Below are 27421 nucleotides of genomic sequence, written 5' to 3' on the forward strand. Positions count from 1 at the left end.
ACATTGTTTTTTTATTAAAATGTAAGCTATTTATATCACATAAAATGATAATAATACCCTATATTGGTTGTGTTTTTAGCTAAAAATACTCGACAAGCTCTAAAACGAGCTTGTTTAACGAGTCCGAAAATGAGACGAGCTCTAATCAAACTCGTTAAAAATGATAAACGAGCTATTGACGAATAAATCTCGAGCTATTAATAAATTTAGTAATTTTCAAACAAATCGAACCTGAGCTTAATAATAAAAACTCGAATCGAGCTTGAATATATATATATATATATGTATATATATATATATATATATATATATATATTTATCATAAACAAACCGAATTTGAGTATGTACTGTTGACCTAACTCGTTTACATCCATAACGCACATAGAGTATATGACTCGAACCCAATAGTTATATCATGAAAAAACCGACGGTTCTACTGGATTCAGTGGGTTGTTTTGTTGGTCCCAGGTTGATAGGAATGTATCGAAGAAGGTGATTTTATACAAAATTTCGACAAAATTTCTCTTTTTTAGCTATCGCGTGCATTCAAAGTATGTGTTTGTTACATATTTGTCCTGAAAAAGTCCTCGAATTAGACCAATTCACCACTGGTAATCTCCGCAGTGAAAAACTTTTCTGCTTTGTTAATAAAGCTTACAGGAAATCTACAGTGCAGCATCAAAGTGGATGCATCACTAGTAGATTGACCATTCCCCCGATGCGGCAATTCTTCACTAAGCTTGATCACTTTACTGTCTCTTTGTTTTTGCCCACGAATCATTCTTGTCATGCTACCAGAACTGCCTCTCCGAGAAAGGACACGGGTACTTTTTAGATGGTTCCTGTTTGATTTTTGATGAACTTCTTTTGTTTCAGAACCTGTACGATTCAATTCACCAGATTCGTCATTGTTCTGGAAAGAAAATGCGGTCGAATTGGTTCTGCATGATTCCAGCAATGGAAGGAGCATATCCATGCTGAGTTCTTGTTGAATGACACCCTTGTTTTGCTCACATCCGTATGAAGCAGCCACTAACGTGCCAGCTAAAACAGGCATAAACTCAGGATCGCTGAAGAATACGAAAGGAAGATCGCATACCTGTTTTTTTAAGCCTGCGGTTAGATTCTATTATCTCACATTCGAAATACATTCTCTACAATATTGAGTGAATGTTTGCCACAAGTCATGTGGCGGATGTCAGTTCACCATAAGTCATGTGACTTGTATCCATTCGATGTTGCACAAAATACCCATCAAATGGAGCAGAATTTGAAAGGCAAAATAACAGTTATGCAAAAAGTTTTAATTACCTTGTGAAGGATAGTAGGACTCTTTCCCCACCGAAGCACCGCTTGATTCTCGGGGTGAAAAAGTGCGAAGTAGCCAAGAAGTGACAAAGATTCCATCAAGAGAGAACCAATCTGCAAAAAGTGCAGCAATCATAAGATTTTTTGTTCCTCGTACAATTAATCATGCCAACCGCATGATATACATGGAACTACAGATTTTCAGACCAGAGGAAACACATACAAGAACAGAAGTTAGATTGCATTTGTGATATGTTACTGATAATTCATACCGACAGTAACCGAGTATACACAAAGGAAAAATGATTCCTATTCCAACCCCTTTTAAATCTTTAGAGACAAAGTAGAAACAAGCTCCTCGTCGGTTCCATGCAAGAAACTGTTTTTTTTTTAATTAAAAAAAGTCAAATAAGAGGGCTTTTCTATGCTATGCCAAGCTCGGTGATGCGAATTGAATGCATCCATAACTGTTATAACATGTGGGACCTACATGAATAATCCACGTGAGAGTTGCATGATCCAACAGATCAAAGCACCTAATGTATGCCACTCTGATGTGGAGGAATAGAAAAAACCGTAGGCTCGTCATAATATAATGATGGGAACAAGGTCACAACTGTCATGACCAATGGCTTAGAGATGAATCTAAATTGAACGTGTGAGTTATTGATGTTACCGGCTTAAGTGAAAAACATACGTTTCTGCTTAAGCACTGGTTGAATTTGTATTTACCAGCATGTCCACTTTATATGTTCATCTTGACAAAGATAAGTACTCTCACCTGATCGGTAGCTGCTCCCCAGTTGTTTGTGCAATGAGCAAGAAAAAAACTCATCAAGTGAAAGAACTCCATTTTCAGGTCTGGGCGTGCCTGCACTTGTTGAGGAGAATAAAAGTAATTAATTTTAGATCAAAAGGAAAAATACTGGAAATAAAGTGTGTGAACGACGAAGTGGATTAAAATTGTATCAAAGACCTTTTTTGAGAACACATGTAGCCTAATCACAGAACCAATTAAAATTGTAAATGATCGTTTTGGCAATTTTCTTTCAACCATCCTGTAATTTGTGATATAAAATATCTTCATAAACTTTTCCTTCAATGAATGTCTTCATCTGTTATTTTGTGCACAAGAAACTCTTCACAAAATCGTGATTGTTATGCCCCTTCAGTATTAAATGCCTTAAATCATATAGTTGGGGCCCTGAGTCATATGATATATGTTACGGACCAAGGTGGAGGCTCAAGTAGATCAAAACTAATGGTACATAGCCCGGAAAAGTTTAGGATAGAATAGAGGAAAAAATATTCTGTGAGGTTTTTATTTCCACACGTAAGGAGTCCAAATTATGTTTTGGGGGATTTTATTTTGTAAACGATATATTATCTTTCCCAAATTCAACTTGACTTCACCTAAAGTTCAGAGCCATGCGACTCCCAGCATCAGCATTTACTGCACAACCCCCTAATCCCACCTCTAAATTCCCGCACATCCCCATGGACATAACTCGATAACCTCTCCCAATAATCTCCTGCACTTGACAATTTTTTCCGAGATAAAATTATGACCCCCACCACTATCAATCATGACAAGAAGGGGGGGTTCCTGCAAGTGGCACAAACATTTTCATTGTATAAGGATGATCAAATCCCCCTACCGAGTATGGTGGAAGGTCAAGTTCTGCATATTCCACGTTTACCACTTCACCATCTAAAGCCTCATGTTCTGCCACCATTTCTGGGTTGTCCTCTGTAAGAGTGTCTTCATCCTCCGCCAAAATAGTAACACGCAAAGATTAGTATGCCAATGATGTTGTGGACTGTAATTCTGCCAACAACGAAAACACAAACCTTTCTCCTTCCTTTAAAGAAATTCTTGGTAAGAATATGTACTATTTTCCTTGGGTTGAATCCCACTTCCGGCACTACTGCTGCCACCGGCGCGACTGTCGCCGTCGCCGCGACCTCCGACCATGCCTGAAGATCGCTTGCCCGGGCTGTCACTTCTCTCCCCCCTAATGGCGGTGTATGTCAATTATGCCCGGTATTGGGCCCCTGATTTTGGCTGTAATGGGCAGACCATGTGTACCCATTGGGGCCATTTTGATGCAAACAGGGTGACCCCTGGCTTATTTTAGCAAAGCGCGAAGTCTACTTATGAAAAAGAACTCATGGCTCTGGTGTTGGCCAAACATCATTGGCGTCCATATTTATTGGGACGACGATTCAAGGTGTTGGCAGTCCAGAAATCACTACGTTATCTACTCCACCTTAGGATAACCACTCCTAATCAGCAGAATTGGCTTGCCAAACTTTTGGGATATGATTTTGAGATTATTTATAAATCTGGAACATCTAACCTACCTAAATCTGGAACAACTAACCGAGTAGCAAATTCCTTGTCAAGACGAGATGGGGAGGGGGAACTGCGAGCAATTAGCAGACCATTGTGGGCGGACTTGGAGGATTTGAATGAAGCAGTAGCCAAGGATCCCAAATTGAAGCCATTAATTGATGGTTTACAACAGAAACCGGAAATATCTTCAGAGTATTATGTAAAGGAAGGGTGTTTATTCTATCGTGGCCGGCAGGGTCTATTTGGGTTCGACGGATGTTAGAGGAGTTTCACAAAACTTCCATGGGGGCATGCTGGAGCTTTTCATACCATGCGCAGATTGTCCGCAAATGTATATTGGATTGGGATGAAAAGGGACGTATATCAGTATGTGGCAGAATGTGATGTTTGTCAGCGATAGAAATACCAAGCGACTTCTCCAGCTGGACTATTACAACCCCTACCTATACTGGAAGTCGTGTGGGAGGATGTAGCCATGGATTTAATCACTGGACTTCCAAAATCCAAGGGATGCGATGCAATAATGGTTGTGGTGGATAGGCTGTCCAAATATGCTCATTTTATATTAATGAAGCATCTGTATTCCGCTCGGACTGTAGAAGAGGTTTTTGGGAGGGAAGTGGTCCGGTTGCACGGGGTGCCCAAATCAATTGTCAGTGATTGAGATCCCACATTTATAAGTCAATTCTGGTCAGAATATTTCAAGCTGCAGGGAACTTTATTGCAAATGAGCTCGTCCTATCATACAGAGATAGGCAGACAGAGGTATTAAACAGGTGTTTGGAAACCTACCTACGTTGCTTTGTATCAGAACAACCCAAGTTCTGGGCAGAGTGGTTACACTGGGCTGAATTTTGGTACAATACCTCTTTCCATATGGCAGCAGGAATTCCCCTTTTGAGGTGGTGTATGGCCATATGGGAGGGCACCACTTACGCTGGTTCAGTATTTGCCTGGAGAGACATTTGTGGAGGCGGTCTCTCAGGAGTTGGCTGAGAGGGACGAAGTACTCAGCAACTCAAATACAATCTCTCAGCACTCAGCAACTCAAATACAATCTACATAGGGCACAACAATGAATGCCTCGGTATGCTAATTTACATCGCAATGATGTGTCTTTTTCGGTTGGAGAATCGGCGTTTGTCAAATGGCATCCGCATAGGCAATAATCTATGGCAAAAAGAATCAACCAAAATTTATCTGCAAGGTATTATGGGCCTTTCCAAGTTATACAGAAGATAGGGGCGGAAGCTTACAAATTAACTCCAGGAAGGACCAAGGGTGCATCCGGTTTTCATGCTTCACAGCTTAAGCGATCAAAAGGAAGGCAAGAAGCAGACAACCAATTACCTGCAGAACTCGAAGTGGAACTTGAGCAGTCATACTCCGGAACAGCTTGTGGGCAGACGAGTGATTCAGCATAAAGGGGAGTTACTGGAGCAGGTTTTGATAAAATGGAAAGACAGATCATCGGATGAAGCCACATGGGAGTTAACAAATGAGATTCAGCTCCAGCTTGCTACCTTTTGCCTTTGAGGACAAGGCAAATCTTACTAAGGGGAGTAATATTACGGACCAAGGTGGAGGCACAAGTAGATCAAAACTAATGGTATACAGTAGAAGGACCGGGAAAAGTTTAGGATAGAATAAAGGAAAAAACATTCTATGAGGTTTTTTTTTCCATACATAAGGAGATATTTCCTAGTTAAGTTTTGGGGGATTTTATTTTGTGAACGATATATTATCTTTGTTGGAGGGGGAATGAGATTCACTGACTTCCTGTCACTTACCTCTTGGGAAATTTGTTACTGCTTTTGTGTGAGTGTGTAACAATATATTTCGAAAATTCTGCAATAAGTTTTACCATCACAAAAAGCCTACAAATGAGAGCCCGGCAATGACTTACCAACATTTTCTGGATGAACGTTACATCTATCAAAGCCAGATTGTTCAACACCTTCAGAATACCAGTCGCCACTTCCTCAAAATTAGATGGAAGAACATATGAGCTCTGAAAATATATGGTTAAAACATCAATTATTCAATGCCAAGTTGCAGAAAATAAGGATTCAAGTGAACTTAACAGTTAACACCATCACAATACTTTTCACACAAACAGCTACAAAAACATCGACTCAAGATAGTCCTCGGGATTAAAGTCACTAAGAAAAGAACATAATATATTGTTCTGCAGACAATTATACACAAACAATGGCAATCATATATGTCAAGAAACAAGCAGTACCTGTTCAGCAGACAACCGGTTATTGGCTTGCAATAACACAGCAGTAAGCATGGAAGGAAGACACACTAAACCAGTCTCGGAAATTGCTGAAAGAAGAAATATTGCAGGATATTTTGAATCTGAACCATTCAAACTGTTTTTGTCTGTACTACCACTTGTAGAGTTATTCCCATACTTCTGAGCAATTGTACACTCACATTTAACATCTGCCGGAATTCTTGATGGCCCGTCCATGGCACCTGAATTCTCGATTTTAGAAGAAATATGTCTGACATTGTGTGAATCATTGTTGTCAACAAGTATAGCAACAGCCGTTTCTTTGAAAGTGGAAGTTTCATCTAATGGCTTGCCGTCTGGCAAATTACATATGGTACTACTTGACCTCAAAAAGGGCATATTATCTGCACTAAAGTGTGATAAATTGAATCCTAAATCAGCACATTCAGAAATTTCTGTCCGTCCAATTTTATGTTCGTCGATCACATCACTAGCAAAAGATTCCCAGTCTATTGAAGATGTTTCTCTGAATTTGGAAGTCAGCACTATCAACAAATTTATGCTTAGGAGAATAGTCGAGGGAAAAGGCGAACCTTCCACCTGTGGCCTGTCATAAAGTGCAAAAAGGTCTCGTAGCCGGTGAATAATTTGGTATGCGACGACAAGTTCTACCAAACCATTCTGCATCTGAAGTTGGAGCTCATTACTGCTGGTGAAACCAATAATTGCCGCAACAGTCCATAGAAAACCATTGGTAACTTCAGAAATAAACTCCATATTTCCAATTGAGGTTTTACTCGAGACAAAATTGGATGAACCAGGAATACTTAATGATGCTGCCATCTTGATATAGCTCTCAAGAGCCGCCGCCAACATTGGGATAATTGGAGGCAACAGATTTTGCACAAGAAAATAACATTTGTTTTCAGGCGTTGCGAGGACTACCCTAAGAAGCCTTAATAGGAAAATCATCACCTGGCAGGCTTCAGGTTTTGATGTGTGAGAAGCTGGTAGTGCTGAAGCAATAAAATCAAGCAGACCAGCTTGGCGAGAGGCCTGCAACTCAGGATCTTTCCCCTCCAAGAACTAAATGAGCAAATAAATGAATGTCAAAGCTACAAATAACTCTACGAAAACAAGAAATATGGATATAAGATAGAAGAAATAGATAGCCGAAAAACTAAACACAAAGTCCAGTACCTTGATCATTCCAGCAGTTATCAGTCCAAAACTAGAAGCACCATCTTTTCTTGCTTGTCGAAGTTTTTGCAAATCCTGAAGCCACCTGCCAATTTTTACCCTTGCAGTTCCTATGGCGGTTCGATATGCAATTCCAGAACTTTCAAGTCCAAATGAAGGCTCTGGAAATTCATGTTTCATTGACATGAGTCTTTGCCGGATTCTTTTGATTCTTCGCTTCAGTGAATGTTGTGAAGCCTCATTGGTAAAAGTACAAGAATCTGCAGCACGGTCACTATTGTTTTCCTGATTATCTTCTCCATTACCATGAGGAATTGATCTACCTAGGGCTTGGCCTTCTTTACCTGTAAATCGACGCAATAAAGGTGAAGATTGATCTCTAAAATCCATTGATGCCCTTTCCCGTATTTGTTCTAGATAAAACTTTCGCCGCTGCTCACTTTCACTAAGTCTTTCACCTAATTTCTGAGCCAGGAGTTCAGCTTCTTCCTGTTGGGCTTTGGCTCGAACCTCCTTTCTCCGCATCTGTTCCATAGCCTTGGCTTCACGAGCAGCACTAGAAGCTTTCCGTTCTTCTTCCCTTCTCGCCAGTGCCTCTTCCTTTCTTCGCTGAGTCTCTGCAAGGCGCTGCAACTTCTCGGCTTCAATGAGCCTCCTGCGTTCCAAGACAGCTTCTTCCCTGGCCATATCCTCTTTCTGCTTAGTTTTCATTACTTGAACTTTCTCTGCTCTCCTCAACTCAGAATCCTGAAGCTTTTTCCGCAATATATGTTTTTTATTCTCTTCATTCAGCGAGGTGATGAAACGTACCTCGTTAACTTTACTGCTTTCGTCACCAGCTCTTCTAACAACCTGGGCTAAATATGCTTCATGCCTGGATTCAGTCTGCTGATGACGAGCAAACATCGACTCTCGTAATTTATTGCTTCGAACAGTTTGCCATTCATTTACACGATTCAGTTTCTCTGAGGTTCGTTGAAGCTTTTGAACTCTCTCGTTCTCAAGTTGAGTTCTGATTCTTGTGGCTCGAGCATGTTTTTCTTCTGCTTCTTTTTTAAGATCAAGGACAGATTTCTTTTTCTTCTCCGGGGACATAAGTTTATCATGCAAAACACGCACTCGCTCGGCACTTTTCCTTCCCATGCCTGGTGAATAAGAGAAACGAGAAGATACACAATATGGAGATGAAAGTAAGTCCTCCCAATTCCTCTTCTCTTTCCAAGCATCCAAGGATTTTCCTGAGTATCCACTTCTCTTGATCCCATCTCTTTCCGTAGAAGTATCTCCTCGGATATTTGTTAATCTAAGTTTCTTCTCACTGGTATGCTCTATTAACACTTTATCTTTCTTATGAAGTAGTTTCTCTGCTTCACTTGGTTTACCAGAGTCTAGATTTCTTTTCTCTTTGGTTGAGGCCTGAGAGATTAGTGGATCTCCAGTCCTTGCTTTCACAGCGAATCCTTTAGAATCACCTTTCCGAGCAAACTTCTCCAAAATATCGCTGGATCTGAGGTCGTGACCATGACCATCAGAGCCTAGTTTTTTGCCATGTTTACCTCTTTCACTTGTTCGATCTTGTTGAATTTTCCTAAAAGCCTCAAGAGATGATGAAAGGATTTCTGCTCTCCGTGGCGAAGTTGTCATTCGGCGGACCTGCCCCAATACAGAACATTAAAATTTTCAAGAAATCATTAAGAGAGCAAAAGATACTGAGCATGCATATTAATTAAGAAAATGGAAACCAACAATTATTGTGTTCAAAGAAATCATTATAAACAACCGACAAGGATTTCGTCAATCATCAGAGCTGAGACTCAGAAATGCAAAAGAAATAAAGAAAATAGCCAAATTCATGTTGACAAAATATATTTTCCTTAATTTAATCATTATATTTGTAACAAGAAAGCATAAGAGTATACAGAGTAAATGCTCCATCTGAAGGAAGTACACTAGTCTGTGCCCAAGCATCTTACTCTTCATCATGCATTTGAAATTAAAGAGAGTAAGAACCTAACCTCCCATGAAAGAGCATGTGGTCTGCGATGATCAGACTGCAACATAGATGCTGCCCCGTCTCTTCCAGGACATGATGACCTTTTCAATTTCTCAAACTTTTCAACTCTAAACTTAAGTTCTCTAAAATCTGATGCAGCTTCATCAAGAACAAGACTAGCCTCTTTCATTTGATCAAGATCGCACTCTAGTTCACAGAGAAGATAGAGTTCATCCACAGCCCTATTGAGGTTTTCAAAGAGAAATCCCCAAAGGCGTTCTCTGAATCTTTCTTTGATCTCACCTGTGGCGTTTTTATTCTGGGTATCCAACAAATCATCACCATTTTCTTGCTGTTTTTGTTCTCCGGAACCCTCGACTGAAGCTGCCAATGTCGATTGTCCTGGAATTACAGGTTCGATAATCTCCAGTACCTCAGAAGTAGGAATAGTTTCCCCAATGCCTAAAGAAGCAGAAGCAAGAGAACAGCCAGTTTCCGACGTAATATTAGCAGTTTCTCTCATCTCCACTTCTTCACTGGCAGAATGTAAAATATCATTCTCAGAAGGATAGCACATGTCATTGTTCTCCTGCTTAATATGTTGAGGCTCTCTGTCAACGCATGAAATACGTGTACTTGGACTAACTATTTTCTCACAAGTAATTTGTTCTTTCACATCTTCTGAAGTCATTTCGCTCAGCTCTTTACAATTCTCTTCAATGGATATAGTCGGAGACAACGAGTGGGGCTTTGGAAGAAGCTGATCTTCATCGGTTGCTGCTTGGATGAATTTGCTCTCTGTAGGATTGTGTGATGGAACATATGAAAGAGATACACCAGAACTCCCAGCCTTCACGGTAGGCAGGTAGTGATTTTCAACTCCCCCGAACTTAATTCCAGATCCAGACGTTTTCCCATAATATACCAGAGTTCCCTCATCCAAGTCACCCCACTTTATTTTAGGAAGGACACCACTTTTAGATATATGTTCCTGATTTACTACTAATTTGTAACTAGCCTGTTGAACATCTGCAGCTGCCAAATTAGACGAATCTAAAACATCGTTATCTTGATTAACAACACGTTTATCAAGGTAAAGATCGACTGCTCCATCCTTAGCAAAGATTGACGAAGGATTCAAAGCTTTATTGACATCATGCACGACATTATCTTTACTTCTACTGGAATGCTTGGTAATAGTATTGCTATTCTCAAACCTTTGAACCAATAAAAGCCGATTGCTAGAATTGCAAGAACTCTGTTTTCCAGAGAGTCCTCCAGAACTCTGTATGAACTTGGAACTGCTTCTGTGTTTCTGCACAATAAGTCAAAACAAGAAAGTGAAACCTCACATTCCTATCATAAGGATAGCAAGACAATATCGAAAGACAAACTTCATGTGAGTGGGAAAAGATAGAAACAGGACACGAATGGAGGAGACAAATTAGTAATGCAGCAAAAGAAATTCAAATAGTAGGGAGAATAAGCAGCAATAGATGGCTGCATCACATCCATCAAGTAATACATCTAAAATCAAACACTTACACATTGGTTCATGACACTGAGAAAATCAGCTTCGAACAGAAGTGTAATTTGACACACGACTCATTTGTGTTTGAACCAAGTAAAAACTCTGGTTTTAGAACAAGCTACTGCTACCATCTATTTCATTGCCGAGTAGATGCATTTGAGATAAAAAAAAATCTAGATGCGGAAAAATACATGGTGTAGGCAATAGCTCTCATAGAATGGGTCTCTATTACCGTCCAAAATCATGTGTTTGTTAAATTCCAATTCCAACACTGAAATAATCAAATACTTCCCATGAACATTAGGATGTGCAACATCATCCTTTATCTTTACACCAATTATATATTCGTCCCAAATTCCCAACTGAGAGCTTATCCACTCGCAAACAAACTCACGAGTAATATACAAGAGTTAGCACAAAATGAAAGATATGTTGAGAAACACAACCCACATATTTTAACGCAAAAAAAAAAATCACCTTTTTAACTTGCATCCATCCAGAGCCTTGATCATCGACTCCTCCGCTGCTCTCCATCAGAATCTGCAAAAGCCCAGGTAACTTTTTCCTCCTAGATTCATCGATTTGATACGGACACCCTTTTCATCTTAATGACAAAACCAGGACAAATCTGCATATGGGCCGACTATCGACCACAAAAATAACATTCAATAGCTCAAAATTATAAGCTTAACCAAATAAAAAAAGCCCAAAAAAGTTCAACCAAATGCCAGAATAAAGTTGGCCCGAGAAAAAAATGTCTGGGGTTGATTTTTTCAAAATAAGGCTTAAATTTGAACCCAAAAAAGGAAAAAAAATTAAAGAAGATAAATAATGGCCGTTTAACATTGTTGATTGCAGCGCTGCTATGTATAGTTCCGAATTTATCTGCGTGGAAAATTTGATGAAGAGAATGTTTCACTCGCAGGATGGTGACAGTAATTTAAAAACGCTGGCCTGAATTATTTTTGGACCGATCCTTCCTCTAAAATGCCTTGTTATTAGGTTTTTTTAACTGTTTAAAGTTAATATTTTAATAATTAAACAAAAGACAGTATTTTAAGTAAAATTATAAAATGAACGTATCACGTCAATTAAATAGACAGGTGAGTTACTTTATCTACTTGAGAGTGACTTGAATTTTTTTTTTTCCCCAAACAAAACAAATCACGTCCTTTCATTATTTTTTTTAAAATTAAGTCCCAACGATTAAAACGGCTGTGACTTCCTTTAATTTAAAAAGAAATACAGTTGTATCTCGTCGAATGAGGAACATGGAGCATAGTGCGGTAGTCAAAGGGTGCAAAGTCATGTGTTCTCTCTTTAATTGATAACTGGAAGCATCTGTATGCTTTTCTTATATAATATGAAGAGTCGAATATTGTGTTTCGTGTTTTTCTCTTTCTCGTCTCTTACTCGTAATTTTTTTTATATAATTTGTTTAATCCATTGAATCTAATTTTGAGTTAATTTGATTTTTTATTTGTTTTCAGGTAAATTTTGATTCAACTATCAATATAAGGTATGTATCATAATATAATTATTTATGTTAAATATTAAATTTATAGATAAAATTATTATTTATGTTAAAATATATCTATTTGTGATGTTGATTTTATTTTTTTACAATTTTAATCATTATGTATTTTTCAAATCATTATTATTGTTTGTAAAGATATTTCAAAAATATTTATAATGATAAAATTATCATTATCATTCTTATTTATTTAGAAAATGTTAAGAAATTTAATGTTATATGTTAAATTTTTGACATTATTATTAATGTTTTCTAATCATTACATAGTTATATATTACCATAATAATAATTTTAGATTTATTGTGTTGTATGTATATTTTTGCTCCAAATTCAATTTAAAGTGCTATTTTTAAAAATAAAAAAAATTTAGTTAATTTTTTTAAAAAAAAAATATTCAGGTTTTTTAAACTTGTATATTTTTTAAAAAAAAATTAAGCAAATCACACCTATTCAATTGACATGATTTTTTTACCGTGAACAGTTAAAAGCCCTTATTATTATTACATTTGTTCCCCACATTATTTAGGAAAGTCTGATACACTTGCTAAGATGTAATCGAATCGAATCGAGTCGAACTTTTGAATGTTTGAGCTTGACTCATTTATAATCGAGTTAAGCTCGAGTATCATTAAACGAATATATTCATAGTTCACGAGTTTATTCAAGTTTTTATCGAGTTTTATAAATATAAATTATAAATTTAAATCTTCATTAAATTTATTAAAAAGTAAATTATATATAAGATTTGTACATTTATTCTAATAAATAAATTTTATAGATTTGTCTATATATTTCATAAATAATATGCAAAATCATTAAATCAAATATCAAAACTATTATTTTTCTCAAACAGATGACCCATCAACTTACCAACAAACATGTTCACGAATTAATGAGCCGTATATTGTAAAACTTGCTATTGGTTATCTTAACGAGCTTAGTTAAACAGGCTCAAACGAGCTTTTATTTAATCGAGATTCGAATAACTTACAAATGATTTGATTCATTCACATCACTAATTGTAAGTGTGTATTTTATATATGTTACACATATTATGTATATTATATACACTAAACTCAGGTTGCATGTTTAATCACTATATCTACGATCAGCCACGTAGATAGTTCAATGTGCTCATCGACGCTATTTTTGTGAAATAAATCAATTTGATTTATACTTAAAATAAAACTAAAATTTTAAATAAAAATAATAATATTTTTCCATTAATCGAATCGGTTTGAAAACGTGTATCACAAAATTGATATGTAAGATAATCTCACACGAGGTTTTGTTTTAAAATAATATTATGTGTTAAGTTTATGTAATGTATATTTATTTGTAAATTTTTTTTTATTGATATTCTAAATTTTTATTTAATTACTCATAATTCTAATAAAATATAGAAAAATCATAAACTTTTGATTTTAAAATCTTTAAAACCCACACATACTATATAAAATATTTCTATCACGATTTGTATACGGAAACGGGAGATTTGTGTCAGTTGGTGTTTAGCCCAATGGAACGTAGATTTTTGGGCCGGCCCACGAAATTATTCTGCATTATATTTTTCACTATTTATTTCCTTCTTATCTTAAATGTTAATTAAAGATCATAATATTCAACAAAAATAACGAAATTAGATCACCAACCGACTTCGCAATGGACACATACATACATTTATGAAGAGTTGACATTTCAAGCAATTGTTCGTTTATATGATATCTGGATTTTCTAAAAAAAAAAACGACGAGCGATAGTTTTGCATTATGTCATTAAATCAATCGTCTCTGACCTATAAAGACGGTTTTCGGAAGAACACCATCATCAAACCGTCTTATATTTAATTAATGTCCGCTGTTTTACAACGATTTCTGACAAAAATTGTCGCAAACTCAGGTCGATTTTTTAAAATTTCAAATTAGCGATAAAAATTATACATAAATGTTGCTATATATTTAAGCGCGATGTTTTTTTTTTTTAAAAAAAAAACATTGTTAAAATATAGACGGAATTTAAACTAGCAACGTTTTTATAAATTCCTTCGCTGGTCGAGCTTTTTTTTTTTTTATGTTTTAAGATCATATGTGCTACTAAACATTTTTTACTTTCCATAAAATACTTTCATTGTTTTTAAAATTTATCTTATTTTTAAAAGGAATACAAATGTTAATAATAAATTTTTAAATATTTAAAACATAAAAATAACATTTCTGAATCATGAAAAACGATATATACCGAATTGAAAGAAATGGAACACATTTCAGTATGATTATATTTTATGACTGACGATTATAACCTCAAAACTTCATCTTACATAAAAAATAATAATCTTTATTAAAATGTTTACAAATTCCAACAAATTGTCGATATAATATTTTAACATGTACCAACTGATATGCCACGATGAGACTACCATGCATATATAATTTAAACAATGTTTTTTAAAAACATTATAGTACAATATGAATTTATTTTTTTCCAGACAGTGTAACGTAATTTACAGACTAATGTATTCGAATAATATCAATGACGAATTCCTTTGTCTTATTTAAAATTGATCGCCAAAGTATGATCTTAAAAAAAATTGCATGAGATGAATTTTGGAGTAATTTATTATTATTATTATTATTATTATTATTATCATCACACTGATATGATTTTATTTCAGTGATATCAAACAAATTCGAGCATTATTATTTCACATTTGACTTACATTATAATATTATATATTTTATTTTTTGACATCCATTATTATGTTCTATTGATGCCGCACAAATTAGAGTGCGATTATTCTAGATTTGACTTGCATAATTTTATTCTAGTTATTTCATACAAATTAAACATTATTATTTAATATTTGATCAAATAATTTTATTTTAGTGACGCCATACAAAATAATGCACTTGCCCGGATAAATAAAGAGTATGTCTCTTATGAGGCAGTCCCACTGAATCTTTATCTGTGAGACGGATCAACCATACCGATATTCACAATAAAAAGTAATATTCTTAGCATAAAAAGTAATACTTTGTAATGGATGAGCCAAATAAGAGATCTGTCTCACAAAATACGACCCGTGAGACCGTCTTATACAAGTTTTTATCATAAATAAATTCATAGTTATTTTTAAAAAAAAACCTTGGTTGATTACTATTATTATTAAAACAAGACAAAACTTCATAAATATTTTATTTAAAAATTTTATTAAGAAATTGACAAAGAGTGGACTGTTCCCAAAATCATGCACGACAAAATCTAGGCACGACATGGACTAAACCATGCACATCGTTCATGCCTAAAAATTAAATGCCGTTTTATTTTTTAATATTTAAAATTTTATGTTTAAACAAATTTGAATATTTGTATCAGATTGATGATGCCATGTTAGGTTATATTTTAAGAAGTTGAATCGAATATCAAAACTACTACATAACTATGTGTTGGATTCGTATTCTCTAGCAAAGACGGAGACAAGGCGGCGATGGCTGCGACCACCCCCTCAATTTTTTAATTTAATTGATCACGCTTTTAAATTAATTATATTTTTTTTTACAGATTTTTATAAAAAAAATTTTGCATACCATATCAACCTCTTTTTTCTGGTTCAGTTCATGTTCTCTAGTCATATCCAATATAATAATTAAAAAAAATTAATAGACGACAAAGATTTGAATTTGTAATAATAATAATTATATGAACAATTTGGAAAACAAAAGAAGGTACACACGATTTTATATTGAAGAAGATAAAAAAAGAAATAAACAGGAAATAAATAAACATATTTTGAAATAAATTGGTGCATCCTTTTTATGTTTTCTTGTGTCATGGTTAGAGTTTAGACTTGCTCGTATCACATATTATTTGTACTCTGTCAAAGTTTACATGCCCTTTACAATAATACAAAAAATCTCATTTACCAGATAAATCTCTCACGCAACCAATATATAAAAAAATTTATTTTTTATGCCAAAAATATTGCTTTCCATATATAAATCCACGATACCGTCTCATAAGAGACACACTCTCACAATATTTCTAAATGTGTTGTTGCAAATTTAAATTGATGATATTGAGAGGATATGTTTTTACAATGACATACTTGGTTTGTAATTTTTTTTTAAAATTTTACACCTCATTTTATAAAATGAATTAACTATATTAATCTACTTTTTATGCACATAAGACAACACTGTTCTATGTTAATCTTTCGATTTATTCAAAGTGCACTAAAAATAACAGTGGTAGGTTATGAAAGTTTTTTTTTTTTCTTTTGTGAGACGGTCTCACGAATCTTTATCTATGAGACACAATAAAAAGTAATACTCTTAGTATAAAAAATAATACTTTTTCATGGATGACCCAAATAGAAATATGTATCACAAAATACGACCCGTTAGACCGTCTCATACGAGTTTCTGTCCTATACCTATATTTATTTATTTTGTAATTTGATTTTTTTAAAAAAATATAATTTGAATGAACCCACGTGATCCGTGCTAGCCTGCATAAAATTAAACATAAGAATTGTCTCGATCTTAATTTAAAATATTGTTCTCCACAAAATATGAATTTGAGTGCGCGTGTGCACGCTCTTCCACACGAGTATGTCAATATTTCCACATTACCCCTCCACCGTGGAAATCAAATATAAGTTGGCATTGTCCGGTCCATTACACCCGAGTCATTCGATCCTTAAACATCGAAATTTCCAAATCGTAATAATATCCTCAAAATATGTTTATTTTTTTTAAATGTGATAATATTTCTAAATATGATATTATGAAATATCCAAACTCTATCGTTTTACGAATAATCGGATCAAAGTATATTTTTTACGACGACATAATGTTTATGATATTCTTATTCTACATTTTTTTCGTCAATACAGGCAGTGAAAATTTAAGTAAGCATAAACCTCATATTTTTTATAATCAATTATAGACTTCTTAATTAAAAAAAAGATAACATAGATTTTTTAAAAACAGAAGAAAAATATATTAACCTACTAATATTTGTTTTTGGACATTTTTGGGAAATAGAAATTTAAGCTCTGGCAATAGCACAAACTACCCCGCGCCACGGACAAAGTCAAATGTGGCAAGTATCACGGCAACCCAACAGTACGACTAAACCTATTTAAAAACATAATTAATTAATAATATTTGATGTTTGAAACTTGGAAGTGGCCCCAAGAACAGAGAGAAGGCACCCCCCATAAAATGGCGATCGTGTTCCAATGCTGGAGCTTCTCCCCCTGCTCCGTTTCCCAATTTGATGGTAGTTGGCGGCGGCGCGTCATTGAATGGACGGCGGAGAGCGCGAGAAGGAGGAGGACTGGGTGGGGTTGCCGTCGGCGCTCCAGGGAATCAAACTCGTCGATGCACCTGTTCTGTTCTTTGTCGTTTCTCATAAGGCTTTCCGGTCGGAGCTGTCTTCGCTCCGCCGGGGAGTGAAGGAGGCTGCCGAAAATGGGGGATGTAACCGTGAAATTGTTTTCGACCTATCGCGGAGGTTGGAATTCTTGAAGCTGGTTTACAATTATCACTGTGCCGCTGAAGACGAGGTCAGTTTGGGACCAAATTCTCACTTATTTATCTAACTGATTATAAGGATGTGATTGTGAATTATAGATTTCTGTTATAGCAGTGTCATCTTAATGAATGTGAATTAAATCGAAAGGATTTGTTTTGGTGCAAAGAAGTTGACCTTGGAACAAACTTGGATAGTTGAGCTAAGTAAGCAAATCGGTTGTTTTGTTTTTTTTTTACTATTTATATCTGATTTTTAGGACTCATCCATTCATTTCTAATAGTTAACTTTGCAATCCGATTGAAAGCAGGTCATGAATGGTTAACAAAAATTTGTAAAGAAGTGATTAAATTTAAAAATTATTTAGAAGTGATGCAAAATCACAACTGAAGTCTTTAGAAACAAAAGTGAAAAGCTGAAAACCCGTGGATAGTTTTTGATAAACAATTAACCGTAATACTAAATAATTGTTAAAATTATTTTTTTAGAAACAAAATCAGCATATCACAAGATTTTGGATTTCAATGAAATCAAGAAGAAGCTAACGCAGAATATGTGTTTAAGAAACACACAAAATTGATTTCTTTTAAGCAAAAAACCATAATCAATTTTTTAGTGATTGTAAACACTCTAAAGTTTTTAATGCCGTGGCTCTTAAATCGCTCTCGGTTCCAAATAACTTTTACACAACGTTTGAGTCCAATACCGAGACGATCAAAATGAAAGTGATGTATAAACAATATTTAATTTATCTAATTAGTAAATACAAATCACATTCTCGTCTAATCAACTTAACTTATTGGGAGTTGGTGTAATCCATAGTTATTAAATGGGGTGTATCAACGCCCAAGATGCAACCCTTATTCAGGGGCATGTCAAGGGCCAGCCCTTCAGCTCGTTACTCAGTCATTAGGCCCCTGTGTTGGTACATCTTTAAGGTTCAGTACGTATCTTGAATAAAATGATTGCATATTTTAAGTGAAATCTTATATGTTAGTCTTTCACATTTGCTTGTAGACTAATTAATATTGTTTTATTGTTGCTCAATATCAGATAATATATGACACACTTTTCTTAAGACACCAAATTCTAAAATATTATTATTAAGTGCACCTCAATTCAGTGAGGCGCACACCTCAAAATTGCCTCTTATTTTCTTGTGCCTCTAATAATTGTGGTGTTATTGGCAAAAATATACTTAAAAAACGTTCCTATACCTGTACTTCCTTCAAGTTTTCATTTATAACCAGACAAGTATTAGAATGAATTTAAACTCCTAACGTAATTTTTAATTTTCCGACAGGTTATATTTCTGGCATTAGATCAACATGTAAAGAATGTGATGCCAACATATTCACTTGAACATAAATCTATTGATGATGGATTCAGGTCTAACTTTCATCTCTTGGATAGCTTCCTAAAAAAAGATGAAGGAACTTCACAGATGTTTCAAGAGCTTCTTTTTTCCTTGGGTACTGTCCAGGCGATGATTTGTCATCACATGGAGAAAGAAGAACAACAGGTGATTATAAGAAGATTTCGCTTCACTATTTACTGATTTTTGTGTGAAATTTTGTTTGGATTAACGAACCTCGCATATGAATTCTGCTGTTTGGGAAACAGGTTCCTACTCTATGGGAATTCGGTTCGTACAGTATGGGTGCACACATGTCCCGAAATTTATGAATTTCTAGGCAACTTAATTTTTTATTTTTCCAGATGAAAATATGTTCATGAAGAATTTGAGGATATGCTAGTTTATGGAGAATAATTGAGAATAGTAACATAACTAGTCCATTTTGATACAGTTTTAGATAAAATCCTTTTTTATATTTACCCATAGCTTCCCTACAGACAATCTTAAGAAATCCAGGAACTAATTTTTACTTATTATTCAAAGTAAGACGGTATATATTTATATTCATATATATAATGCAGTTTAAAGAAATTAGATTTGTCTTGGCTCTATTAATTAACTTCGGGCATGCACATGTCAATTTTTGCCACTGCACGCCCCCTCCCCCAACATTCTCACCTACTTGCGTGTGAATGCAGGTTTTTCCCCTGTTAATGCAGAATTTCACCTCTGAAGAACAGGCTCAGCTTATCTGGCAGTACATGTGCAGTGTTCCTGTCATACTGTTGGAGGAGTTTTTGCCATGGATGACATTTCATCTTTCTTCGGACGAAAAACTAGAGGTCCTGGATTGCATAAAGGTTGTCATATCTAGAGAAATACTACTTCAAGAGGTAAAACCTATGCGAAATTTCTGAAGGGATGCAGGGTATTTTCCTTAATAACTGTTGCTTCCATAGGTGGTGGTTTCCTGGCTTCAACATGATGAGAGATCTTCTTCTGATCCCGGCAATATATGTGGGAAAGGGTATCAATTTTTGAATGAATTATACACATCCAAGGATATCCTCGAGCTATATCCTCATCATATTCTGCAACATGATAAAGTATGCTCAATCGAAGCAAGTGGTGCCGAGGTCCCTATCAACAGTATTTCTCATTGGCACGCTGCTATGAGAAGAGACTTCAATCAAATTATTGAAGAATTGCGTCTGATAAGAAGTTCAGATTCCTTTTCAACCCTTCCCCTGGTCATTGTTCATTTAAAATTTTCTGCAGATGTACTGATCTACTATAGGTAAGCTTCTTGAGTTCTTAGCCTTTTTTGTATGTTTCGTCAAGGCTTCTGGAATTTTCATCACTATTAACATGGAGATGTTTGGGAAAATATTTAAAATCTTTGTGTCATCAGACATTTTTTGTATTTCTATGTCTATGCGCACATCTAAAAGTTATATTTTATGTTTTCTGTTTGATTGCAGCAATTCTTTGGACAAAATCTTCTATCCACTGTTTAGTGAACTTGCCAAAAGCAACCTACCCCCTTGCAGTCGACTTGTTGAAGAAAGTCAGATCGAATGTCTAAGAAGGTTGCTGTTTTTCGAACTTCAAAGTTCGGAACAACCAGAAAGCTTCATTGAGATGCTTTCCAAAGAATTGGAGTCTCTTGTTGAGGGGTTGAACAAAAACCTGTTTGTTCTTGAATCAAAGGTACTAATTATTATCATACTTTAATTTTACAGTTTGAGCCCATTGTTAGTTTTTTTTTTTTTTTCTAATTTGATGCACTTTCAGTTGTTCTTCGGTACAAATTACTGTCCCAGGGTTGAAGTTTGAAGCATGGTGTATTTTTGAAATATCTCCGTGTACAAATTTAGCTTTACAAGCATCTATTTTTACTTTGTTATCAAGACTTAAAAAAAAAAAAAATTAGGCCAAATATTATATGGTACCTCGATTCATTTGATATAGGTTGGTTGTTTAGAAGGTATTCTTCCGTGAGAGGTCATCTATAAACTTTGTGGCTATAGCACATATTATGCCAAAATCTTATGGATTCAACTTGAGTTGAATACTGCAAACCAATTCTTAATTCATGGTTCATAGTTATTGAAATCAAACTCATATTTTTTAATTGGAACAACTCTGTTATTCAAACACACTCAAAGTCTTATATACACCCCCCTACTTGCTCACCACTGCATACACACACGCAAAGCAAAAATCAAATTATTTTCCATGATGCCTTAATCTATCTTATTGATAATTAGTGGTTGAACAATGGTCTATTTTACCCCCATTGACTTTATTTTTCAATTTCTTCCAGGTTTTTGCATTTCTTAGCAAGAATTGCTCCCGAGAAATGCAACTGTGGTTACTATACACAAGCCTTCGCATGATGCCCCTTGGGTTGCTAAAGTCCACTGTCAGCTGGTACTCTGCTCATTTTTCGGAGAATCAGTCCAATTTAATTATGGAGAACATGGTTTTGGAATGCCCTTTGATCGACAAGTCTTTTATTTCTCTTCTGTACGAGTGGGTTCGCATAGGTTCTTCTGGGAAGACCTCTGTCGCAAAATTTAGACAAACTTTGCAAGAGATGTTAAATGGTAGAAGCTATTACTTGGTTGAGCAAATCAGGCAGAGTTCTGAATTCTCTGAAAAGTTTCCAGATCCAAGTTGGGATATAAAGGAGAAGAAAAGTGAAGTTAACCCTTCATCTTCTTCCTCTGTCGCAACGGCAATGCATGATGCATCAAATTATTGTGCGATGAATTCACATATATTATTCCCTCGGATTTTTGAAAGAGTACACCAAGTTCAAACACGTCCTGCAGAATCTGGACATACTTTCCTTTTATCTCTTGAGTCGAGACCAATGGACCACATATTTCTCATCCATAGAGCTTTCATAAAAGATCTGGAATATCTCGTGTCCCTTTCATCTAACCTGGCCACAGATTTTGGGTTTTTTGCTGACTTTGAGAGACGGTTCAACCTTTTGTACAATATGTATCAAGTTCATAGTATTTCAGAGGATGAGATAGCCTTTCCAGCTCTGGAATTGAAGGAAGCGCTTCAAAACATCAGCCACTCATACAGCATCGATCATAAATTGGAAGTTAAACAATTCATGAAAACTTCCATGATCCTGAATGAGATCTCTGATCTCCATGATGTGGCCAGCAATGAAACTGGGCTGTTGCAGTGCCAACAATTGTGCTTACAGCTCCATGATAGTTGCTTATCCCTGCAGAAAGTAATATCTGATCATATATACCGAGAGGAAGTTGAAATTTTTTCAAGATTTAGGGGATGCTTCTCTGCTTCCGAAGAAGAAAAGATTGTAGGACACATGCTTGGACGAACGAGGGCAGAACTACTACAGGAAATGATACCCTGGCTGATGGCATACTTAACTTCTGATGAACAGAACGCTGTGATGTCTTTATGGCACAGGGTTACAAGAAATACAAAGTTTGCTGAATGGTTAGGTGAATGGTGGAAAGGCGTGACAGGATATTGCTTACCGATGATTACAAAGGTATCAAAACCTGCTCCTCCTTTGGACGTGGATCCCCTGGAAGTTGTTTCAATGTATCTTCTGAGTGAAGGTACTCCAAGTCAAAAGAATACAGATGACAGAGAGGCACAAAAAGAAATTTCTTTTGAAACTTTTGGGCAGTCTGGATCTTGCATTGTTGATGAAGCAACAGTGGGAGACCAAGATGGACACCGATCTCAAGTTTTGATCCAATTTCAGAACGAGGTTGACCAGAAGAAATGCGATGAAACAAATGACAGATTCCAGGGTGATGGAAAAAAGCTTCCAGTAAAAAAGTCTAATGAATTGAGCCATCCAAATCACCCTCTGGTTATGAATCAAGAGGAGCTGGAAGCTACGATCAGAAGAGTATCTCGTGACTCTAATCTGGATTGCCAAAAAAAATCATATGTTATTCAGAATTTACTGATGAGGTAAGCTATAAATCAATTGCGTCATTTCATGTCCAAATGTCATGTGAAGCCCTTGGGAATCTTCATAGTAAACCATCTTAAGCGTCAAGGTTATAAATATTTATGGTGTCAACATACCCTATTAAGGTTGAGTAAGGACGCCACAAAAATGTGCTTTCTCCCCGAATTCTTGTTTTAACATGTTACTAAAGTCGTGTTAACTGACACCATACACTATATTGTTTTTGACGGTTTTTTGGAGGTGCTACTGGCTTATGTCTAGCAAGTACTGCTACCTCTAGTTGACAGAAAGTTCTTATTAAATAAATTCACTTGCTTAAATCTCTCACACTATTGGTCATAGGTTTTCCCTCCTTTTCTACGTTTGACTCGTTTTTTGATTTCATACAGTCGCTGGATCGTAACACAAAAGACATCTAGAGAAGATACTGTGACAAATGATAAGGAAGAAATTCCAGGTCTAAGTCCATCCTATCGGGATCCTCTAAAACATACTTTTGGTTGCAAACACTACAAGAGGAACTGCAAGATCTTGGCACCATGCTGCAATAAACTATACACATGCATTCGATGCCATGATGATGATGATGAAATAACAGATCATTGTATTGACAGGTTGGACTAGCATGAGTGGTTAGCAATCCAATGTGTATTTTTCTTGTTGACATCGATTCAGCATTGCTCATTTTTGTTCTCTCATGCTGCAGGAAGACTATAACAGAAATGATGTGTATGAAATGCCTGAAAATACAACCGATTGGCCCCAAATGTACCACAAGTTCTTGCAATGATTTTTCCATGGCTAGATTTTATTGCAGCATCTGCAAATTATTTGACGATGAAAGGTGAGATAAGGAAGTCAACCTGATTTTCATTTAAATACTTGACTTGATGCTTTTCATTATCTTGTTTCAACAACTTAACAATTGACTGTGCCATGAGCAAGTAGAGGCTTGAAAGGCAGTTTTCCTTTGAAATATTAAAGAGTTGCAAAAGTATTTGTGGAGAGAAGCATCATACAAATTGGAGTCCATGTTGCCTCCAAATTTATAAAATAACAGTTTTCCCGTAACTTTGTGGCTTTGGGGCAGGTACACAAGGGTTCTGGTACTATCTGGATTCAAAGAGCCATGAAAACCTTTCTTATCATTTTCATGGGTACCTGCAGTACAATCATAATATTGGGCATGTGACCATTATAACTACTTGAAACTAAAGATAAACTCGGAGAATTGTTAAATGCAGAAATCACATACACAAGATTTTGACGATTGCCACCACTGAAAAGAAGTCAAATTTTGACATGCAAAGATCTCATTTTTGTGATGAGCAAATACATATTGAAATTATATTTAAGAAGCATAGAACACAGTCTAATAGTTTCCTAGTTTTTTGAAATGCCGAAACAAGCAATATCTCATGTTTTTCAAGGTTGATCAAAATTCTGATATCTAGTGGTAGTCCTGACAACCGTTAACTTCTGAATTTTCTGACTTCAAAATAATTATGTACAGGCAGATATACCATTGCCCTTACTGTAACTTGTGTCGAGTAGGGAAAGGCTTGGGATTTGAGTACTTTCATTGCATGAAATGCAATGCTTGCATGTCGAGGTCTCTCTTTGTACACGTGTGCAGGGAGAAGTCCCTTGAAGAGAACTGTCCTATCTGCAATGAATTTATATTTACTTCGTGCTTTCCTGTGAAGGCACTTCCATGTGGTCATTCGATGCATTCGGCATGCTTTCAGGTGTTTATCTTCTTTTGAACCTTTTGGAACTTCTCAATTTATTTTTGTATTTTAACATATCTAATCCTATTGTCAGGAGTACACTTGTTCTCAATACATCTGTCCAATTTGTAGTAAGTCACTAGGTGACATGCAGGTTAGTTCATCTTATTGCTTATAATATTTTGTTTTAGTAACTGTTTCATCTGTGACCGATTAACAATTATTTTTTTTCTTTTGATCACAGTTTTAATGTCCTACTATATTAGTCAGTGAGTCACAACGGACTCGTCATTACCCAAAAAGGCATCATTGTTAACTGCTTGTACTAACCACTATTTTTTTTGTAGCTAGTCAGTAATACTAAACCATCAACATTGTGCTTTTAACCTCATAGTTGCAGGTTGAAGTCCTGCTATAACCAAACCCACCTTACGCTTTGCTGTAACTTGTACTAATACATAGCTTCAAAGATGACTTGTTGGCCTTTGGACTCCTCATCTTTTAAGTGACATGGGGGGTGTCGTTTTAGAGGCATTTCCCATATTCGTAATGGTAGTTTCAGAACTGATTTGGGGATGCAGGACATAAATACTGCAGCTATGTAAGGACCTTATAACTGTTTCTGAAGCAAAGAAATTAAAACAGAGGTTCCAAAAGTTGATAACCGAGTTCGAGGTTGATAGAATATCTCTTGTTGGCTTTCTCGAGAGTACCTTTTATGGTTCTCCCTGAATATCAACCTCAGTGGCTATATTCAGTTTATTTCCCCCTTTGAGTTTTATTTTTTTACGGAATAACAAATTTCCCTGCCACTTGTTAAAGAATTGAACAGGACATTGATAGAGCTCATGAAAAAGGAGATTGTATGTTTATGTCATTAATCATCTCCTATTGTATTCACCTGTTGAATATATCCGACAATTTGACATTTGCTCAGGTTAAAAAATCAGCTGTCCCCTTTTCAGGTGTTTTTTGGGATGCTAGATGCTTTGTTGGCAGAAGAAAAAATTCCCGAGGAGTATGCTGGCAAAGTACAGGTTGACGACATTCTATTTTACTTCTATGTGAAAGTGATTGAGTATCTTAGCGTTAGTAATGGACTGTTACATTCTATTTGCAGGTTATATTATGCAATGATTGTGATAAAAGAGGATCTGCTGCTTTCCACTGGCTCTACCACAAGTGCCCCAATTGTGGTTCATTTAATACCAGGCTTGTGTGATTCAAATCCTTCACAAGTCTGGAATTCTTTAAAGCATGGTTGAATAGTCCCGTGAGATTCATGAAACCATGCTTGAATCAGTTACATGTTTCAATAGATAAATATAAATTAAGCTAATATATAATGTTCATTCTGTTGTAAAGAGATTTTGGGATTCTAATTAAGTGGAAGTTTATGTACAAATTTTGAATTGTGAATACGATTACTGTTGAAGTTTTCAGAGAGTAATATGGAACAATTAGGAGACCTTGATTTTTTTTTATTATGATCGTTCCCGTGCTTTATGCAAATCATGTATTATTTATTCTCTTCTCTAACACTGTTAGTGACTGAGTTATTTCTGTCACTAGTCAAATTTGACTAATTAATCCTTTTTTCGTTTTCACCTCCTTTCTCGCCGATAATATGCGAAAGTTGATTTCTGGTGAAGCATCATCGCCATGAATAGGTCCTGAAGCTTGCTTATACCTGCTCATTTTCTTGTGTTAACTCCATCTTCTTAATCTGGCCTGAAGAAAAGCCGATTAGAACTGCTCTATGCCTAGTGCTCAGATATTTTGCATATGATGCTCTCAAATTTGACGGGAAGAGTCATCCTTCCATTATGCAACTCCGTAGGAGACATGAGAAATGTTACGTTATGCCGTTGGAGAGGAAATATTCTGCTTTTAGTGTCACGTCCAAATGTGATGGAAGTTTTATGATGTAGTTAGTTTAAAATGCAATATATGATAATATTAGGGATAACGAAAACTTGAATGTGAAACAATAATGATTGTATAAAAGAATGTGAATGTAAGGTGAAAATGCGTTTTGGGAAGAATTTGAAATCATTGTCGCTATGCTTGTTTACCTTTCCGGAAAATGTTTCATTCCCCACAAAGATAAACATAGGTGTTGCAACCACTGTGAAGTGTGAACTAGGCACATAAAGTGAAGAGAGAATATTTTTTTGGTACAGTATATTTACTGTTTTTTTATTTTTGAACCCAACCACTCATTTATCAATTTTTTATTTTGGTACATTACTTTTTCATATTCAACTATTTTGGTCAATTTTCACGTGGAGTTACCAATTCTCGCTAGAAAAAGCTGATGAGGCGGTGGGTGAAGCTGCCATGGCTAAAAAATTGAGATTTTGAGATTTTTTTTGTCAAGTGACTTGTTCTTTTTTAGGTTTAGGTACACTGACGTTTCAATTTTTTTATTGGTACGATAATTTATAAATTTTGGTTCTTTTGGTCTATCTAGCACCAAAATGTTCATTTGGGTTTTGTCGGAAAACGTTGATTAGACGATGGGTAAAGCTAACGTTATCAAACATTTGCAGATTTCTTGATTTGGGAGGGAAACCAATTTATTTAGAAGCAAACTTTCTACCGCGTGCGCACATGTGTGCACTGTTAATATTGTTGCACCTTACAGGAACAATGACGT

At 35.6% G+C, this 27421-nt stretch overlaps 2 protein-coding genes across 6 annotated transcripts; one reads left to right on the forward strand and one right to left on the reverse strand.

Moving 5' to 3' along the window:
- Positions 1 to 469: 469 nt before the first annotated feature.
- Positions 470 to 11585, reverse strand: LOC142553238 (uncharacterized). 2 transcript variants are annotated; one of them, XM_075663348.1, is made up of 8 exons: positions 11108 to 11583; positions 9122 to 10414; positions 7107 to 8759; positions 5910 to 6992; positions 5571 to 5675; positions 2090 to 2179; positions 1312 to 1422; positions 470 to 1099 (listed from the first exon to the last, which is right to left on the reverse strand). In XM_075663348.1, the coding sequence occupies exons 1-8, from the start codon at positions 11162 to 11164 to the stop codon at positions 593 to 595; spliced, it is 4899 nt and encodes a 1632-aa protein (XP_075519463.1). In that variant the 5' UTR covers positions 11165 to 11583; the 3' UTR covers positions 470 to 592. The 2 variants fall into 2 exon arrangements, with proteins under 2 accessions (XP_075519463.1, XP_075519464.1); XM_075663349.1 differs by lacking the exons at positions 470 to 1099; positions 1312 to 1422 and having other exon boundaries at positions 2090 to 2184; positions 11108 to 11585.
- Positions 11586 to 17348: 5763 nt separating this feature from the next.
- LOC142553239 (zinc finger protein BRUTUS-like At1g74770) lies at positions 17349 to 26288 on the forward strand. Of its 4 annotated transcripts, none has more exons than XR_012821920.1 (12): positions 17349 to 17730; positions 19000 to 19218; positions 19752 to 19946; positions 20013 to 20350; positions 20535 to 20763; positions 21380 to 23031; positions 23422 to 23646; positions 23739 to 23876; positions 24739 to 24780; positions 24857 to 24916; positions 25728 to 25799; positions 25883 to 26288. XR_012821920.1 is itself a non-coding variant. In XM_075663351.1 (12 exons), exons 1-12 carry the CDS (start codon positions 17470 to 17472, stop codon positions 25982 to 25984), a joined length of 3726 nt encoding a protein of 1241 aa, XP_075519466.1. In that variant the 5' UTR covers positions 17349 to 17469; the 3' UTR covers positions 25985 to 26288. The 4 variants fall into 4 exon arrangements, 3 of the variants coding, with proteins under 3 accessions (XP_075519466.1, XP_075519467.1, XP_075519468.1); XM_075663351.1 differs by having other exon boundaries at positions 24546 to 24780; XM_075663352.1 differs by lacking the exons at positions 24739 to 24780; positions 24857 to 24916; positions 25728 to 25799; positions 25883 to 26288 and adding exons at positions 24123 to 24189; positions 24546 to 24668.
- The last annotated feature ends 1133 nt before the right edge of the window (positions 26289 to 27421 follow it).

This window comes from Primulina tabacum, chromosome 8 (genome assembly GCF_025594145.1).
Source record: "Primulina tabacum isolate GXHZ01 chromosome 8, ASM2559414v2, whole genome shotgun sequence".
In the NCBI taxonomy this organism is placed as follows: domain Eukaryota; kingdom Viridiplantae; phylum Streptophyta; class Magnoliopsida; order Lamiales; family Gesneriaceae; genus Primulina; species Primulina tabacum.

What these genes read in the sequence shown, in the direction of transcription:
- LOC142553239 (XM_075663351.1), top strand. Translation starts at nt 17,470, where the DNA reads ATGGACGGCGGAGAGCGCGAGAAGGAGGAGGACTGGGTGGGGTTGCCG. An exon ending in GAGAAATACTACTTCAAGAG is followed by an intron (nt 19,947 to 20,012) that starts GTAAAACCTATG and finishes TTGCTTCCATAG; the next exon opens with GTGGTGGTTTCCTGGCTTCA. An exon ending in GATGTACTGATCTACTATAG is followed by an intron (nt 20,351 to 20,534) that starts GTAAGCTTCTTG and finishes GTTTGATTGCAG; the next exon opens with CAATTCTTTGGACAAAATCT.
- LOC142553238 (XM_075663348.1), bottom strand. Translation starts at nt 11,164, where the DNA reads ATGGAGAGCAGCGGAGGAGTCGATGATCAAGGCTCTGGATGGATGCAA. An exon ending in CACATGCTCTTTCATGGGAG is followed by an intron (nt 8,760 to 9,121) that starts GTTAGGTTCTTA and finishes GTATTGGGGCAG; the next exon opens with GTCCGCCGAATGACAACTTC. An exon ending in GGGGAGCAGCTACCGATCAG is followed by an intron (nt 1,423 to 2,089) that starts GTGAGAGTACTT and finishes CACTTTTTGCAG; the next exon opens with ATTGGTTCTCTCTTGATGGA.